We start from the raw sequence: 15,985 nt of genomic DNA, 5'->3' as shown, positions 1-15,985 counted from the left end.
TCTGCACACCCATTATTCATGTATGGTTCGTACAGAATTGTAGAAAACAACTCTTTTCCATGTGCCTTGTGTATGGTGTATACATGTGCGATGTTGTGCCGAAAATCTTAGCTGAACTCACATGGTGTGAAAAAGCCCTCACTGTTGTAAATCACTTTTGTGTACTGCCATTATTTTTACCTTTTTGAGAGAAGCCTGTAAATGAGTTGTGTTTTTTTGTTTGTTTGCAGATCTGTCATATGTTTCCGAGATTTACTCCCAAGGTCCTCAGCGATTGTCTTTCTACAATTGGTATGGCAATGTACGGCTGTTCCGATTCCAAGTTCCCTCCGACACGGTCCTGCTCAGGTGGACCCTGGTGGCCACTCGGGGAAAAGGAGATGGGTGTGAGAATGTGGAGATCACGACGTAAGTTTCGCTGTTTTGTAATCCTTTTGGTGTTTGTTCAGCGGACGCCATGAGTAATTTAATTCTATCTCCCAGGCATTTCCGATATGGGGCTCCACCGGTGATTAACCCTTTGGGCTACAGCTTTGCGGTCAACACATCAGTGCCGTTCTCCTATAACCGGACGTTGAGCTTCCAGAACGCCCTGCAAAGTAGCATCTACTTGAATGTCACCAACCCCTCCCCTGGGGACTGGTTCATCGCTGCCCACCTGCCCAAAAACTCGGAGAAGATTGAAATTCAGGTCAGTCCGAATGTACAGTGAATAAAGGATGGGCAAAGGGCCAGGACCCTAAATGTTTACATTGTCCTGTGTGCCAGAGCTTAAAACCTAAGGGTTGGAATTGCTGTACCGGAAGTGGGAAGAGTTGGCAGTTGAGAGAAATGTAATTTAACATTTTTTGATATGGTAATTGCCATTTACGACTAAATGAGACTTCAATCCATGTATGGGCACTGTGGTTGTACAGAAGTTGATCTACCAGTCGAATTTTGGAGAACCAACCTGCCAGATTTTCTCTGCTTGCTGAGCGCTGCAGGCTATAGGCAGCAATGCTGATCAGTATATTCTGATGGCGGGAAATAGATGTGCACGTCCAGCGGCGGACTGACCATTTGGAAACTCTGGCACTGCCCGAGGGCCCGGGGTCAGTAGGGGGCTCCATGAGATGCCCCTGGTACCTTTTTCATAGGCTTTTTTGAGTTTGGGCAAGGACACAGGGGCCCCATGATCCCCTATTGCCCGGGGGCCCCATGAGTTGTCTGTCCGCCCCTGTGCACGCCGGAAATTTTAGTTTAGTTTCTGATGCATTCGTTCATTGAAGAATTTTGTTTCATTACATTCTTTGTTTTTGGAATCCGCTTCGTATCTTTGGCATTTGTTTCGTACATTTGTTGGCTCGGGTGGATTTGAAAACATTTGCAGTTTTTCCTTAAGATTGCTATATATTCTCTATATTATGGAATCAGATGGATTTGAATTGGAAAGATTTGATATTTTCAGACGCTAGTCCAACCTCCCAAGAGAAATGGGTTGAGCTGATTGGATGACATTGACTGGCGTCACTTGCATCCGAATGAATGATTGGAATGAAATTTAGATCCATTTATTATCCAAATTATTAAACCAATTCGAAAATCGTAATCATTTTCCCATGGGCCCAAACTGCTATCACATCATGTGACGTCATCCGAATGGTACAAATGCACAAGTTAAGTTGTTTATAAATTTTTTTCAGATTCATTGACATTCGGTACTATGTCCTTTTGGAGACTCGTATACATCTGAACCTCCGAAAATGAAATTTGTGTCTGAAAAGCGTGTCACAACGAAACACACAAGTCTAGCAGGGAAGTCTCCCTGCTGTCAGAATACAGTGGCTCTGCGGGGAGGATCTCTCATCCACATCAAGTGTCTGGATGGGAGAATTTTGTGGATCGGCATTTGTTTCATACATTTGTTAGCTCAGGTGGATTTGTAAACGTTTGCAGTTTTTCCATTAACCTCTTCACGCCAGCCGCACACAAATGTGTGGCCTCCTGGCGTCTGGGCCTAGACGCTGAACGGCCGCACATTTGTGTGCAATTAAGAAAAACATATGTGCTGAGAGTGCGCACCCTGCGGGCTCCCACCACACATGTCCAGTACTCACGGAAAGGTCCTGAACTCCTCTTTCAATTGGGACCTTTCCCAATCATGATGGCGAATCACGGTGGTCACATGACCCTAAAACCCTGCCCCGCCTTCCGGCTTCTCAAACCCTTAAAGGGTCGGGAGGCGCCGGCGCCAAGGGGTTAAGATTGGTATGTATTCTGGAATCAGATGGATTTGAATTGGAAAGATTTGATGTTTTCAGACGCTAGTCCAACCTGCCAAGAGAAATGGGTTGAGCTACTTGGACGACATTGACTGGCATCACGTGCATCCGAATGAATGACTGGAATGAAATTCTGATCCATTTATTATCCAAATTATTAAACAAATTCGAAAATCGTAATTATTTTCCCATGTGACGTCATCCGAATGATACAAATGCACAAGTTAATTTCATTATAAATTTTTTTCAGATTCATTGACATTCTGTATTATGTCCTTTTGGAGACTCGTATAAATCTGAATCTCCGAAAATGAAATTTTTGTCTGAAAAACATATAACGAAACACACAAGTCTAGCAGGGAAGTCTCCCTGCTGTCAGAATACAGTAGCTCTGCGGGGAGGGTCCCCCATCCACATCAACTGTCTGGATGGGTGAATTTTGTGGATCGGCATTTGTTTCATACATTTGTTGGCTCGGGTGGATTTGAAAAAGTTTGCAGTTTTTCCTTAAGATTGCTATATATTATAGAATCAGATGGATTCGAATTGGAAAGATTTGATATTTTTAGACGCTAGTCCAAGCTACCAAGAGAAATGGGTTGAGCTGATTGAATGACATTCACTGGCGTCATGTGCATCCGAATTAATGACTGGAATGAAATTCTGATCCATTTATTATCCAAATTATTAAACAAATTAAAAAATTATTTTCCCATGGGCCCAAACTGCTATCACATCATGTGACGTCATCCGAATGATACAAATGCAGAAGTTAATTTTGTTATAAATTTTTTTAAGATTCATTAACATTCAGTACTATGTCCTTTCGGAGACCAGTATAAATCTGAATCTCCGAAAATGAAATTTTTGTCCAAAAAACGTGTTATAAGGAAACACACAAGTCTAGCAGGGAAGTCTCCCTGCTGTCAGAATACAGTATCTCTGCGGGGAGGGTCCCCCATTTTTTTGTTTTTTGTTCAACCTGCTGGTTGAACATAAAGAACCTAACTCCTCTATGGTCTTAGTGATAGGAACAGTAAAGCACAGTCACCGTCCAGTACTTCCAGCAGGAAGCAGAGCCTGCAAAATGCAATGAGCAGATATGGCTGCCTCATGTAAATGTATGTTGTAATTGAGGTTACATTGTTACTCCTGTTTTAAGTACAGCACATATTTTATATTACTCATTTATACAGTGAAGGAAATAAGTATTTGATCCCCGTCAAATCTTGGGTGAGAACCTTCTTCTCTCAGCCAGGGCATTGAAAATGGGTCGTGGATGGGTGTTCCAGCATGACAATGACCCAAAACACATGGCCAAGGCAACAAAGGAGTGGCTCAAGAAGCACATTAAGGTCCTGGAGTGGCCAGTCTCCAGACCTTAATCCGATTGGCAACTCGAACTTTCAGCTCCCTCCACAGATTTTCAAACGTCAGCCACCAAACCTTAATGACTAGAAGAGGATCTGCCAAGAGGAGTGGGCCAAAATCCCTCCTGAGATGTGTGCAAACCTGGTGGCCAACTAAAGGAAACCTCTGACCACTGTGATCCCCAACAAGGGATGGCCAACCTAACCTGTCAGACTTTTGCATTAATGGTGAATATCACAAGGACAGATCTCTTGGGTAAACCCAGGGCTTGTATACACAGGCATTTGTTTGCTTTTCTCTCCATTGAAGACCATATGAATACAAAAGCCACTCTGAAGGAATTCAGATGCATATCAAATCCTGTGTAGAGATCAAAAGTGAGAAAATAAGAAGTTCCTTGTTTGGATTTACTTAGGCTAGCCAAACATGACTCGAATTTCTGCCAGTCTCAAATCTGAAAAAATCGGAGCCATGTGGGTGGCCCCGTCAGCAGCACCCGGCTCAACAGACTGATTGAAAAATTCAATTTGTCGGGTGAAAAGAAATTGTGTCGGCGGCTGTCAGAATGCACTAGCCGGCACTGCAGATTCCTACATCTATGCTGTTTATGCGTGGATTGAGAAATCTATTGATTTCTATTGCAATTGAAGAATGTGATACTAAACTTACACTTTGAAGGGAGAGTGGAATGCAATTCAATTTCCATTTTTTTTTTTTTTTTTTTTTAAGTATCATCTGGCATTCCCAGAAAGATTTTGAATTTAAATTGGATCTAAATCCAGTCAGTAAAATCTCATATAACCTTTAAAGTGGTTCCAAAGGATGAAGGTTTTTTTATGTTAATGCATTCTCTGCATTAAGGTGAAAAAAAAGTGTAACTCAGAACTATTAGGGGGTAATGACTGCAGAAATATTCATTACTTTAACTGGTGATTCTGCCATAAAGGTCCTATCTCAGGCACTTCCTGTGATAGGGTGACAGCTGTCAACCACTTGTACTCCTGCATTGTCACCCTGTCACTTGCCCCCCTAACTGAGATTACAGTTGATGTCCGCACACGTTGCACAGGCATGTTGCGACGTTGTCACTGTCAAAAAGCTGATCCAAAGCAATAATGTGCAGCCAACACTATATCGCATTAAATACCATGCAGTTAGAGCTAGGTTAACATCCCCGAGACATACAGAAGGCAAACAGGGATCCAAACTGCTGCACACCAGAGAAAGCCCAGGTATCGGACAAATGAGAAGTCGCTTCAACATGGCTCCATCCAGGCTTCGCCCCAACGTGTTTCGCCCCGCCTTCAGGGATTAGTCGTATTCGAGGTGAGGAATTGATGTAGCTATGGGCATTTATACATCATGACCCATTCCTGCTGAGTCTTAATCAAGAACATAAGAAAAAAGGTACATTAGAACTATAAACCTGAAGTTGATGTGTCCAGAACTGCTTCAGATCAACAAGTGCACAGTTCAAAAAAGACATATGAACGAGCCAGTCTCCCTGACCTTAATCCAGTTGAAAATCTGTGGAGGGAGCTGAGATTTTCGAGTTGCCAAACGTCAGCCACCAATCCTTAATGACTTGGAGAGGATCTGCCAAGAGGAGTGGGCCAAAATCCCTCCTGAGATGTGCGAACCTGGTGGCCAACTACAGGAAACGTCTGACCTCTGTGATTGCCAACAAGGGATTTGCCACCAAGTGCTAAGTCATGGTTTGTGAAGGGGATCAAATACTTATTTCCCTCATGAACATGCAAATCAGTGCATCATTTTTAGACATGCATTTCTGCTGAATTTTTTGTTTTTATTCTCTCAGTGTTACAATACACCGAACATTCGATTTTTAGACCAATCATTTCTTTGTGAGGGGCGGACATTCCAAATCAGCAGGGGATCAAATACTTATTTCCTTCACTGTATATGCCCTACATGGACCAGCAATTTTTTTTTATAAAAACTCTGGACGGGCTCTCTCCATGCCAGCACTCCTCTCAGTGAGAGTCACTGGAACTTGTGATGGAGACCTGGAGCAAAACACAGTTTTTATTCTGTATGATCTCCGAACACACAGCCGAAGGATGGAATCAAGAAAACTGGTAAATGCTTACCAAAACCTTTGCAGATGGTCATATATAAAAGACACAAAAGCTTGGGTGACTATGGAAACAGCTGTAACAGTGCCACCACCTTCTCAATTCAACGCTCCAGACCCAGTGCTCACACTATGAGGGTTTCATGGATAGGTTAACAAAATGCGGTCTTCCTTTATTAAATCACATGTATGAAGCTGTATATATGTGATTTAATAAAGGAAGACTGTATTTTATTGACCTACCCGGGTACTGATGTCTTCTCCAGTGGTTTGGGAGACTATGGCCAGGTTGATGTCTCACTGATACATGTGAACAGCAGGCTATGCATCCATTGTCCAACAAGGTCTTTTTATCTGTAGAAAATGTGACAAATAGTCCACCAGCATAGTCTGATATACTCAATAAAGCTGTATTATATAGTTCCTATCTTTTACCCACAAAGGTACTTCCTAAAACAGCATATCTCATCAGATTCATCCAACATGGGACCTTCTCTACTCGCTGGATACAGGAATTCCTTAACTGTTGATTCTGTAAATCAGAAAGTAGTCACTGCCTAAGGTATGCTTCTTACTGACGCATTTTAAGGGCAAACCCTCCTCCCCAGGGCTACCTGACCAACAGGCCTGTTATCTTTAAATAGCAAGCCTCTTGATTCACAATCATCTGTGGATAACACCTCCACCCACAACATTACCATATAAAGCCAGTGCACATCCATGACCAACCTCCTATAAAAACAGCAATTACAGAAAAATGCCAACAGAGAACATTTATATATGTATATGCCTTTTTGTTGTCCAAGTCACTGCTTCCGTTCTAATGAGTGTCAGGAACATACCCTTACACTTACCTGCTACACAGGTAGCACCAACACCATAATCCACATGGAAAGGCCAAAGTTATTGTCCAAGACCAGGATGGAATTTGTGACATTTGAGGAACCACCATGTTCTTCCCATCCCATCCTTTGTGTTAATCCATCGATTTACATGGCTGAAGATGTGAATAGGTGTCAAAACGCCAGAATACAAATGTTAAAATGGTATTGTACATGGAAGTGTAACGCACCAAACTTGCGTTCAGCAGTCGATTTTATCAGCGTTTCAAACGCAAAACGCTTGTAAATGCTGCAAATCGCGTGTGTAAGCGTTTGCAATTTTTTTTTAACTCTTCCAGTTCCCGATGCTGTCCAGAGCCTTTTTTCATCATGAAAAATGCATGCAAAGCGTTTTCAAGGTATACAGATAGACAAAACACTGAACACAGGATGTTCCTACCAAGCTTTTCACACATTGTAATGACCTCTCCCACCCTTGGAAACAAAAGATATGTTAATGACCATTCACACCTCAAATTCCTCATGAAGACCCCCTGCCAGGTGGCCTTAATGACTACCTTCACCAGACACCTTTCCCACCCTTGGAAACAAAACAAATGTTAATGAGCAACGCACACCTAAGCTAATGTCAACACATACTGCTGTCTCTGCTTCTACTCTCTGTATTTCTATGAAACAGTCTGAAATAGTTAATACTTTGCCACTTTTCAGTGCATTCTGGGCATTTGGGAGGTTCTCCTGTGCTTATCTTAAAAAAAGCTTCTAAACGCAAACGCGTTATGCAAACGCGGCTAAACAGACTATTTTTAACCTACGTTTTCCAGCAGTCAGTTTCCATCATTTAGAAGTGACACGTGTACATGGGGCCTTAAAAGGGAGCAAACGAGACAGGTTCATTATAATTGCTTACATACGCTATAAATGACCCTGAAGGACAAGGCGACGGGTCTAACTCCCCAGCAGCTCACCTTCCTTTTGCTCACCCACCCCTCTGTTTTCATCAGCAAAGATCCAGTACTTCTAGATATGGGGGCCATGTGACTCCCTTCCCCTCACACTACAGGCAATTCCTTAGCTTGCTGTTATGTGGGGCAGACAGTGAACCCTTAGCTCTGTGTAAACTCTGAGCAAAGTGACTTGGTATTTACAAATTAGGTGAACAGACTGGCGGCAGAAGTATATAACTAGGTAGGGTCATGGGGCCAATGACAGGTCCATTTTAATTTTAACACTGTGGGGCTGCTACTAATGAAAAACCAAACTGACCTTTGTATTCTGTTTTACAGTCCGTATATTGTCTGCTAATTATTAGCCCTGAGCAATAACCTGTATAATCCTTCTGGCCGTGTCTCACATGCCTAGTGCATTATTAAAGGAAATCTTTTTTTTTTTTCTATTATTATTCTCAAGGTTCCATGTACACTGCAGCTGATAAACTGACGTTCAGGAGTTTTTCTCCTGAACAGGCAAAGTTCCTATTTAAAAGGTCAGTCCACCCAGAACTTATATTTAGGTGTTGGAGTAGCTTCTAACAACTCCTAGCTTGATAAAGAACTGGACATGGCTTGAAATGTTGCTTTTAAAGTCACCATGTTTTGTACTACTGCCTTCTATGAAATACATTGAAAAGACTAATTTTTTTTTTTTTTTCGTGGAAGTGGCATACGTTTACATGTTTGAGGACCTTCTGATATACCAAAAGAGGTTTCTTCTTTGCACCAGGCCCTGGCTAAGGTGTGCTCTCCAGAGTTACAAGTATTATGTTTGTTTCTTTTCAGGGCTTCACAAAATCCTGCACCTACATCTTCCAAGCGGAGTTGTTCGTCCTCCGAGAAGTCGATGTGCCAATTTTAAGTGCGGATACTCCCACGCAGCAAGTCCTGGACCCTACAAAAACCTCATCTAGCTTCAAGTAATTGCATTATTGCTGTTGTCTAAATTACTCTCTCCCTCCATGTGTGGTTATACAATGACTCTCTCCCTCCATGCGTGGCCATACAATGACTCTCTCCCTCCATGTGTGGCCATACAATGACTCTCTCCCTCCATGTGTGGCCATACAATGACTCTCTTCCTTCCATGCATGGCCATACAATGAGTCTCTCTTTCCATGCGTGGCCATACAATGACTCTCCCCTCTGTGTGTGGTTGCGCAGCAGCATTCTTCCTCCAAGTCTGGCCATACTAAGGTTCTCTATGAAAGACCCCCCCCAAATGTTTGGAAGCACAATGACTCTCCTCATAGTGTGGCCATACAATGACTCCCCCAAATATGTATGACTGTAGATTGAATCTCCCCCTCTGGATGGCCATACAATGACCCTCTCCCTCCATGTGCGGCTGTACAATGACCCTCTCCCTCCATGTGCGGCTGTACAATGACTCTCTCCCTCCATGCGTGGCTATACAATGACTCTCTCCCTCCATGCGTGGCTATACAATGACTCTCTCCCTCCATGCGTGGCCATACAATGAGTCTCTCTTTCCATGCGTGGCCATACAATGTCTCTCTCCCTCCATGTGTGACCATACGACTCTTTCCCTCCATGCGTGACCATACGACTCTTTCCCTCCATGCGTGGCCATACAATGACTCTCTTCCTCCCTGTGTGACTCTCTCCCTCCATGTGTGGCCATACAATGACTCTCTCCCTCTGTGTGTGGTTGCGCAACGGCATTCTGGCCATACTAAGGTTCTCTAAGAAAGACCCCCCCCCCCCAAATGTTTGGAAGCACAATGACTCTCCCCCTCATAGTGTGGCCATACAATGACTCCCCCAAATATTATGACTGTAGATTGAATCTCCCCCTCTGGATGGCCATTCAATGACACTCTCCATCCATGTGCAGCTGTACAATGACATTCTCCATCCATGTGTGGCTGTACAATGACCCTCTCCCTCCACGTGTGGCTGTACAATGACCCTCTCCCTCCATGTGTGGCTGTACAATGACCCTCTCCCTCCATGTGTGGCTGTACAATGACCCTCTCCCTCCACGTGTGGCTGTACAATGACCCTCTCCCTCCACGTGTGGCTGTACAATGACCCTCTCCCTCCATGTGTGGCTGTACAATGACCCTCTCCCTCCATGTGTGGCTGTACAATGACCCTCTCCCTCCATGTGCGGCTGTACAATGGCTCTCCCTCTGTATGTGGCCGTACATTGATCTAAATCCATGGCGGCTGTTGTGGAATCCAAATGATCAAGACTGCTCCTTGGTGCTGTCTCTCCTTGTGCAGGGTGACCAGTCATGTCTCCACCCTCTTCTGTCTTTTTCAGCAGGCAGCCTGTAGTGGGTGGGGTCCGCTGGGCCCCTCCCACAGCTCTGCTGTCTGTCTATTCTATGTACAGCACAATAATGATGTCACTGCTACATTTCCAAACTAATACTTGGGCTTGCAAAGCCATTTGGTGCACACAAAGTGGAATTGTATCCTTTGTGTCTGCTGAGGAATTTATTTCATTTAAAGTGTTTGTGCTCAGAGGTCAGCTTTAATCAACTCTTCTCTGCATACAACACCATAGAGATCAATACTTCCTATTAGAGGGATGTAAATAAATATTGACAGCGGGATGTTAATAGGTCATCAGTCAGAGAGTGGCTCAGTTCTCAGACAGATCACGTCTCATTAGATCAGCAGTGTCTGACCTTTTCCCAGCTGTGAGGCACCGCGATGAAACCTCATATGTTCATGGCATATAGATGAATACATGGATGAGACGCTAAACATCATTACAGCGGTACGGGGAAGGCATGGGAATTCTACAGAGGTTATGGTTTTAATAATGCTCGCTGTTTTTACATAGACATAAACCTTTATATATACTTGTGTGCATAAATTCCTGACATGTCACAATATATATCTCTAAGGCTGGCCATACATTATACAATTATCTTCCAATTTTCTGCCCAATTTCCTTTAGATTTACCTTCAACTATGTAGTGCAAGGGCCGGCCTCATTGGATACAACTGAAAGTGTTGTTTAGGTTTGTCCTCCTATTATATGTTTTTTGGTAAATCTAGAGAAAGAATCTCCAGATAATTGTATAATGTATGGCCAGCCTTAGATTGTAAGCTCCTAGGACCAGGGCCCTCCTAACCCTTTTTGTATTGAACTGTATTGTTGCTGTTTTGTCTCCCTTTATATTGTAAAGCACTGAGCAAACTGTTGGCACAATATAAATCCTGTATAATAATAATAATATATAGCAACAGCATCATTTTTCAGAATAGCTTCACCTTTAATTAAGAACAAATCTTGAGCTCCAGTTCAGGGACTGGATGACGTTATCAGTCTGCTGCAAGCAGGAGGAAGCTTACAAAGCCATCCACCGCTCTGCCCCCAGCTACATCTCCAACCTGGTTTCAAGATATCAACCAAACCGCTCTCTTTCGATCCTCCCAAGACCTTCTGCTCTCTAGTTCCCGTGTCATCTCCTCCCATGCTCGCCTCCAGGACTTCTCCCGAGCTTCTCCCATCCTATGGAACTCCCTACCCCAATCTGTCCGGTTGTCTCCTAAACTATCCACCTTTTAGACAATCCCTGAAAACCTTTCTCTTTAAAGAAGTCTATCCTGCTTCTATCTAGTAAACCGCCATTTATTTCCTCCATCAGCTCATCCCCCCCCACAGCTATTACCTTTTGTATCACTCAACCCTTCCTCCTAGATTGTAAGCTCTGATGACCAGGGCCCTCTGTTTCCTCTTGTACCAAATTGTATTGTAACTGTAATGTCTGCCTTCATATTGTAAAAAGCTGCACAAACTGTTGGCGCGATATAAATCCTGTATAATAATAATAATAATTTCCTAACTCACCCCCCCCCCCCAGTGATCAGACTTTACATTGTAACTTTGTAGGCTGCAGCAGGGGCTGATCTGCATCAGACATTTGTGAATACAGCCAAGAACTGCACATGTACTAAGATCCTGGTTTCTCAGTGCATCTCCTTCATAGCTTACATGATAATCATTGGTCATAGAGGCACATGAAATAGTGTAAGGGGTTTCAGGTACCAGACTTGCATTTTACATTCATTGTCTTTATGTGGAACTTTGGCAGAAGCACTAATGAAGTAATCTGGTTTTTTCAGCATCACCTCCCTTTTTTAGATGCTTTTGCATTGCATCCCCTGGTTACCCCTTCCCCTTCTCATCAACATACTAATGAAATGTTTCAATAAATACTTTCCATTCACATCACATACCTTATATGATACCCAGTGACCTCATCACTGGGTCTCTGTGCTTCTCTTTGTAATGTAGGCAGATTGTGGCTGGTGGGAGGAGCCAACAGGGTACTGTACATGGCTTCCCAAAAATATTGCAGCACCCTGCCTCCTGTCAAGAGCCCTCAGCCCTGATCCAATCGCTTAGGAGTTATGCAAATATCAAAATGCCTTGATGGGTGTATTTTGTTTTGGGTCTCTGTGCTTCTCTATGTAATGAAGGCAGAATATGGCTGGAGGGAGGGGCCAGCAAGGTACTCCACATGGCTTCCTTAACCCCTTGGCACTGGCACCTCCCGGTCCTTTAAGGGTTTCACAAGCCGGGAGGTGGGGCGGGGTTTAGGGTCATGTGACCGCTGTGACACACCGTCCTGGCGCTCACATGATCAGGAAAGGTCCTGATCGAAAGAGAAGATCAGGACCTTTCCGTGAGTACCAGACGTGTGCTGGGAGTGTGCAGGGCACACGCACTCATCACATATGTTTTCTTTTAATAGAACACAAATGTGTGGATGCTCGGTGTCTAGGCCCAGACGCCGGGAGGCCGCACATTTGCGTTCGGCCGGCGCCAAGAGGTTAAAATATCACAGCACCCTGCTTCCTCAGCCCCGATGCAATTGCTAAGGAGTTCTGAAAATATCAAAATGCCTTGATGGGTGTATATTGGTTTAGGTCTCTGTGCTTTTCTATGTAATGCAGGCAGAATACGGCTGGTGGGAGGGGCCAGCAAGGTACTCCACATGGCTTCCTTAAAATATCACAGCACCCTGCTTCCCCAGCCTGATGAAATCACAAAGGAGTTATGAAAATATCAAAATGATGGGTGTATTATTATTTATTTATTTATTTCAGGTACTTATATAGCGCCAGCAATTTACGCAGCACTTTACATATATATATTGTACATTCACATCAGTCCCTAACCCTCAAGGGGTGTACAATCTAAGGTCCCTAACCCTCAAGGGGCGTACAATCTAAGGTCCCTAACCCTCAAGGGGTGTACAATCTAAGGTCCCTAACCCTCAAGGGGAGTACAATCTAAGGTCCCTAACCCTCAAGGGGGGTACAATCTAAGGTCCCTAACCCTCAAGGGGTGTACAATCTAAGGTCCCTAACCCTCAAGGGGTGTACAATCTAAGGTCTCTAACCCTCAAGGGGTGTACAATCTAAGGTCCCTAACCCTCAAGGGGTGTACAATCTAAGGTCCCTAACCCTCAAGGGGGGTACAATCTAAGGTCCCTAACCCTCAAGGGGTGTACACTCTAAGGTCCCTAACCCTCAAGGGGTGTACAATCTAAGGTCCCTAACCCTCAAGGGGGGTACAATCTAAGGTCCCTAACCCATAACAGGCGTACAATCTAAGGGCCCTAACCCTCAAGGGGTGTACAATCTAAGGTCCCTAACCCTCAAGGGGAGTACAATCTAAGGTCCCTAACCCTCAAGGGGGGTACAATCTAAGGTCCCTAACCCTCAAGGGGTGTACAATCTAAGGTCTCTAACCCTCAAGGGGGGTACAATCTAAGGTCCCTAACCCTCAAGGGGTGTACAATCTAAGGTCCCTAACCCTCAAGGGGTGTACAATCTAAGGTCTCTAACCCTCAAGGGGTGTACAATCTAAGGTCCCTAACCCTCAAGGGGGGTACAATCTAAGGTCCCTAACCCTCAAGGGGTGTACACTCTAAGGTCCCTAACCCTCAAGGGGCGTACAATCTAAGGTCCCTAACCCTCAAGGGGGGTACAATCTAAGGTCCCTAACCCATAACAGGCGTACAATCTAAGGGCCCTAACCCTCAAGGGGTGTACAATCTAAGGGCCCTAACTCACATTCATACATACACATACTAAGGACAATTTACCTACCAGCATGTCTTTGGAGTGTGGGAGGAAACCAGATTATGTGGAGGAAACCCACACAGGCACAGTGAGGACATGCAAACTCCAGGCAGGTGGTACCGTGGCTGGGGTTTGAACCAACGACCCTAGTACTGCCAGGCGGAAGTGCTAACCATTTAGCCACTGTGCTGCCCATATATTGGTTTAGGTCTCTGTGCTTCTCTAGGTAATGCAGGCAGAATATGTCTGATGGGAGTGGCCAGCAAGGTACTCCACATGGCTTCCTTAAAGTATCACAGCACCCTGCTTCCTCTCAAGAGCCCTCAGCCCCGATGCAATCAGTAAAAAGCTATACAAATCCTAAAATGCCTTGATGGGTGGAGGAGTGGACTTAGGCAGGGTGTATTTGCATGAAGACCACCCTATGTGGCACCCATACGGGATGCTGAGCCTCCATGATCAAAGAACTGAAATCTAATAAATGAAAAGCGCAGAACCAGGGCAGTTTGGCTGAGGAGGAAAGTGCTAGATGATACTGGATGTCCTACAGGCAGGAAATGAGGTGGGCTCTTCTTGCTGCAGTTTCTAATGCACATGGTGAGAAGCTCACAGTGTGCAGTGAAATCAGAGGAAGCCATTTCAGTCCAGGAGAGGAGCCGGTACAACTGTGCAAGACTGAAGGGGAGGCCGGGGTCAGCTGGGTTGATGTTTTTGAGAAGTAGGACAATGAGCTGATCATTGATTTGACTTGTCTGTTCACAGGCTTTATGTCCCGGAATACACCCGGGAGCTACAGCTGCAGCTGCTGAAATGCACCCCCAATGTGAGTCAAAGCGGGTGCCCGCTGAAGGTCAGTATTGGGTCGGTCACCCAGCCGGACACCTCCGCCCAGCAACAAGTGACCTGCAGCGGGAGCTCGGCGTGCGGCTTACTGCTTCCATCCCCGCCCTGGGAGAAGTGGCTGACCGTCATGGTGGAGATGCCCCAGGAGCTGAAAGCCAACGTGTCCTTCCAGCTTCTCTACAACATTTCAGGTAAGGAAAAAAGAAAAAAAAAAGCGAATGCAATTATGTATCGGTTTTAAAAGTCCTTCAGAGCTCATTCACACCATATTATTGCGTCCGAGCGCACGCGGTTTTTGCATGTTTGCGGCAGCCCATGCATTTCAATAGGTTGTCGATTATACTGGAAGCCGCAGAAAGTGCGTCAGGAACCATTTTTAAAATTGTGCCTCAAAAACCGCATGATGCTGCAGTACCAAGTATTGTGCTGGCCATGAACGCAGCCACGTGTGCGAGATGTAAGGGAGTGCCATTTAGAATGTCACCCGCATGCCTCTGTGGTCAGCACTGCATTTCTGTAGGTACAGTGAAGGAAATGCGTATTTTATCCCCTGCTAATGTTGAACGTTCGCCCCTCACAAAGAAATGATCGGTCTAACAATGGAATGTTCCGTGTATTGTAACACTGAGAGACAGAATAACAACAACAAATTCAAAAGAAATGCATGTCTAACAAATGATGACTGATCTGCATGTTCATGAGGGAAATAAGTATTTGATTCCCTATCATTCAGCAGGATTTCTGGCTACCAGGTGTCTTTCATGCAGGTAACAAGCTGAGATTAGTCGCGGTCTCTTAAAGGGAGTGCTGCTAATCTCATGTTGTTACCTGTATAAAAGACACCTGTCCACAGGAGCAATCAAACCATCAGATTCCAAACTCTCCACCATGGCAAAGACCAAAGAGCTGTCCAAGGATGTCAGAGACAAGATTGTAGACCTACACAAGGCAGGACTGGGCTACCAAACTATCGCCAAGCAGCTTGGTGAGAAGATGACAACAGTTGGTGAAATCATTCACAAATGGAAGAAACACAAAACAACTATCAGTCTCCCTAGGTCTGGTGCACCATGCAAGATCTCACCTCGTGGAGTGTCAATGATCATGAGAACAGTGAGGAATCATCCCAGAACTACACGTGAGGATCTTGTCAATGATCTCCAGGCAGCTGGGACCACAGTCACCAAGAAAACAATTGGTAACACACTACGCCGACAAGGACTGAAATCCTGCAGTGCCCAGAAGGTCCCTCTGCTCAAGAAAGCACATGTCCAGCCCCTCTGAAGTTTGCCACTGAACATCTGAATGATGCAGAGGAGGACTGGTGGAAAGTGTTGTGGTCAGATGAGACCAAAATCGAGCTCTTTGGCATCAACTCAACTCGCCGTGTTTGGAGGAAGAGGAATGCTGCCTATGACCCCAAGAACACCATCCCAACTGTCAAACATGGTGGTGGAAACATTCTGCTTTGGGGGTGTTTTTCTGCTAAGGGAACAGGACAAC

At 44.7% G+C, this 15,985-nt stretch overlaps 1 protein-coding gene across 1 annotated transcript in view; it reads left to right on the top strand.

Moving 5' to 3' along the window:
* LOC149440673 (post-GPI attachment to proteins factor 6-like) overlaps nt 1-15,985 on the top strand; it is an 85,199-nt gene that overhangs the window by 32,037 nt on the left and 37,177 nt on the right. The window contains exons 2-5 of the mRNA XM_089658242.1: nt 231-408; nt 484-691; nt 8,351-8,484; nt 14,402-14,673. Coding sequence (XP_089514368.1) covers nt 231-408; nt 484-691; nt 8,351-8,484; nt 14,402-14,673 — 792 coding nt within the window. The remainder of the gene's footprint in view (nt 1-230; nt 409-483; nt 692-8,350; nt 8,485-14,401; nt 14,674-15,985) is intronic.

Source organism: Staurois parvus, unplaced genomic scaffold (genome assembly GCF_062004578.1).
Source record: "Staurois parvus isolate SC_StPar_1 unplaced genomic scaffold, SC_StPar_1.0 ptg001060l, whole genome shotgun sequence".
NCBI classification, from domain to species: domain Eukaryota; kingdom Metazoa; phylum Chordata; class Amphibia; order Anura; family Ranidae; genus Staurois; species Staurois parvus.
This window is presented reverse-complemented; position numbering and strand designations above follow the sequence as displayed.